The sequence below is a fragment of the Stegastes partitus genome, unplaced genomic scaffold, assembly GCF_000690725.1.
Source record: "Stegastes partitus isolate 25-593 unplaced genomic scaffold, Stegastes_partitus-1.0.2 Scaffold529, whole genome shotgun sequence".
Taxonomy (NCBI): Eukaryota; Metazoa; Chordata; class Actinopteri; family Pomacentridae; genus Stegastes; species Stegastes partitus.
In genome coordinates, this window is record NW_007578260.1 from 3,071 (window position 1) to 5,315 (window position 2,245).

At 40.9% G+C, this 2,245-nt stretch overlaps 1 protein-coding gene across 2 annotated transcripts in view; it reads right to left on the reverse strand.

Moving 5' to 3' along the window:
• Nucleotides 1–224: 224 nt before the first annotated feature.
• Nucleotides 225–2,245, reverse strand: part of afap1 (actin filament associated protein 1) — a 53,454-nt gene continuing 51,433 nt past the window's right edge. For both annotated transcript variants that reach the window (XM_008287936.1, XM_008287935.1), the window contains exons 16-17: nucleotides 2,059–2,226; nucleotides 225–603 (exon numbers count right to left, since the gene is read on the reverse strand). In XM_008287936.1, the coding sequence (XP_008286158.1) occupies nucleotides 577–603; nucleotides 2,059–2,226 (195 nt within the window). In that variant the 3' untranslated portion in view covers nucleotides 225–576. The remainder of the gene's footprint in view (nucleotides 604–2,058; nucleotides 2,227–2,245) is intronic.

Below are 2,245 nucleotides of genomic sequence, written 5' to 3' on the forward strand. Positions count from 1 at the left end.
TTATGCTTCTTTAAATGTCCGTAAGAGGAGCTGCTCAGCTGGCATGTGTTACGATTATTGTGAGCATGAACGATTTACTTCCATTAATGATGATGATCAATAATGTTGTAGGAAACAGGACTGTGTGGAGAGCCACAAATTCTACAAAAATACTTTTAAATATATCAACATAAATAAACAAAGGGAAGCTAGTATTTCCTTTAAACATTTACAAATAAATACTTGGTTTTGACCTTTGACCTTTTTTTAAAAACTCAAACTGCTGCAACAGACTTCGGGAGGGAAAAAAAAAAAGACTGTTAAGTTGTTTGTAAAGAAATTACAGCGGACAACACACTTTGCACAACTTAGTACACTAAGCATGCTCAATAGTATAAACGTTTAAAAAGGTTGCTATGTATGTTGTGGTATTAGGAGTATACTAAAACCAGCCACTTGTTTTGGTTTATGAATGCTATGCTTGTGTCCTCCTCAGCATGCTCTCTGACTGTTGGAACAGTTTTAAATAAATATATACACAATTTCTTCAACAGAAAAAAGAAATCAAAGGAAGACTGGTGCGAGGCCTCGCGCAGTTTATGTGCCACTCTTCTGCTCCCATTCCTGCAAAACAAATACAGGGATTTACTCAGTTTGCATTGTACAACATATTTTGCATTTGCTGACCTTCTGTCACCTTTTATCAGACGTGCCAATTTGTAATCCTCAATCACGCAAAATAGAAAAACAAAAATCGAAATAAACTTGTGCTGGTGCGGCGCAGCTTTCTGCATTGTAAATGTGCCTGAACTCATTATTTAAAGAGGAGCTCGCAATTGGAACCATCAACACTAACTTATCTTTATTAAATAATGTAAAACAACAGCAGACAAAAAGCTCTGTCTGACCTCTAATCTGGTGACACCCTGCTCCTTCTCTCCTCCACTCTGGACCCTGACACACAGCTGCCGCTTGGAAACTCTGCTGATTTGCTCGTCATAAGCTAGCTGTTTGGAACCTAACTCAAATCAGTTTCCAGTCCTACAGATATCATACAGGTGCGAGCACACTGTAGCAGAAATACAAATACAAAAAGTATGTGGACAGCAACATCACTTACATTTTAAACTCTTATTTCAAACAACAGAGATAAAACAGGGACTGCCTGACAGAGACAAGGCTCTCTGATTTTAATGATTGACATCCTCAGTGGAAGTCACATTTCAAATCCAGGGACACTTACAAAAAACTACAGCTACTTAATTACAGCAAGCTCAGACAGAAGGATGACGTTACTACTTTAGAGAAACCTCCTGGTTTAACTTTGATCTATTTTAGCTCAGAGTAACTTTGACCACAACGCAATACCAGAATATTTGCAAAACAGCGCTCACAGTTGGCATCCCTGTTCATTCAGAAGTTAGCATTGGGGTAAACCAATATTTTATGGAGCCGACCATAGGCTTGTGGATATTATAGACAGAGGTCCGAAGCCTTTTTTGCACCGTGGACCGGTTTCAAGCAAGACAATTTTCTACAGACTGGTCGTTGCCCACATAACAAATAATCATCGTTTTTTTTTAATTTAAAAAAAGTGTCATAAATAAATAAAATTACTTTTATTGCTAAACATGTATTTACTTTTTCTTCTGTCTCAGCATCGAGTCTCTCTCTCTTTTCAAAGACGCTCTCCAGACAAGTTTGTTTTTTATTCATTTCGACAGCTGTTAGACTGACGGCTCTGTTTAACGGCACGAAAACCGACAGAATCAAGTGCGAGAAACAAGCACAGGCGGAATTGACGGAAGGACTAGCTAGTCATTTTTTCAAAAATAAAACACCATGCAGACTCCGCGAGAAATAAAATAAACCAGTAAAACTTTTATTGTTTCTGTGCGGCCCAGTACTGGTCCACAGCCCGGTGGTTGGGGACCGCTGTTATAAAGGACTAAACCTAAACTGTTAAAAAGCATAAGAGTGAGAGGAGTGTCCACATACTTTTTGTTGTGTACTGTACTATAGCTACAGCGTCTGTGGTTAAGACTAGCACTAGCCCCAGGTTGCAGTGTGAGCTCTGACCTTAGCCTTCCTGAGGACGTGTCCCCGGACCGGTGAGGGCTTCTGGCTGCCCTGCTGCCGGCGGAGCAGTGAAGCGCTGTTGACTGGCAGGGAGCAGGACTCCGTGTCACTGGTGTCACAGCTGGAGAAGGGAGAAGACTCCTGCGTCCGTCGCATCATCGCTGGTGACTGCACACACACGCAGGGG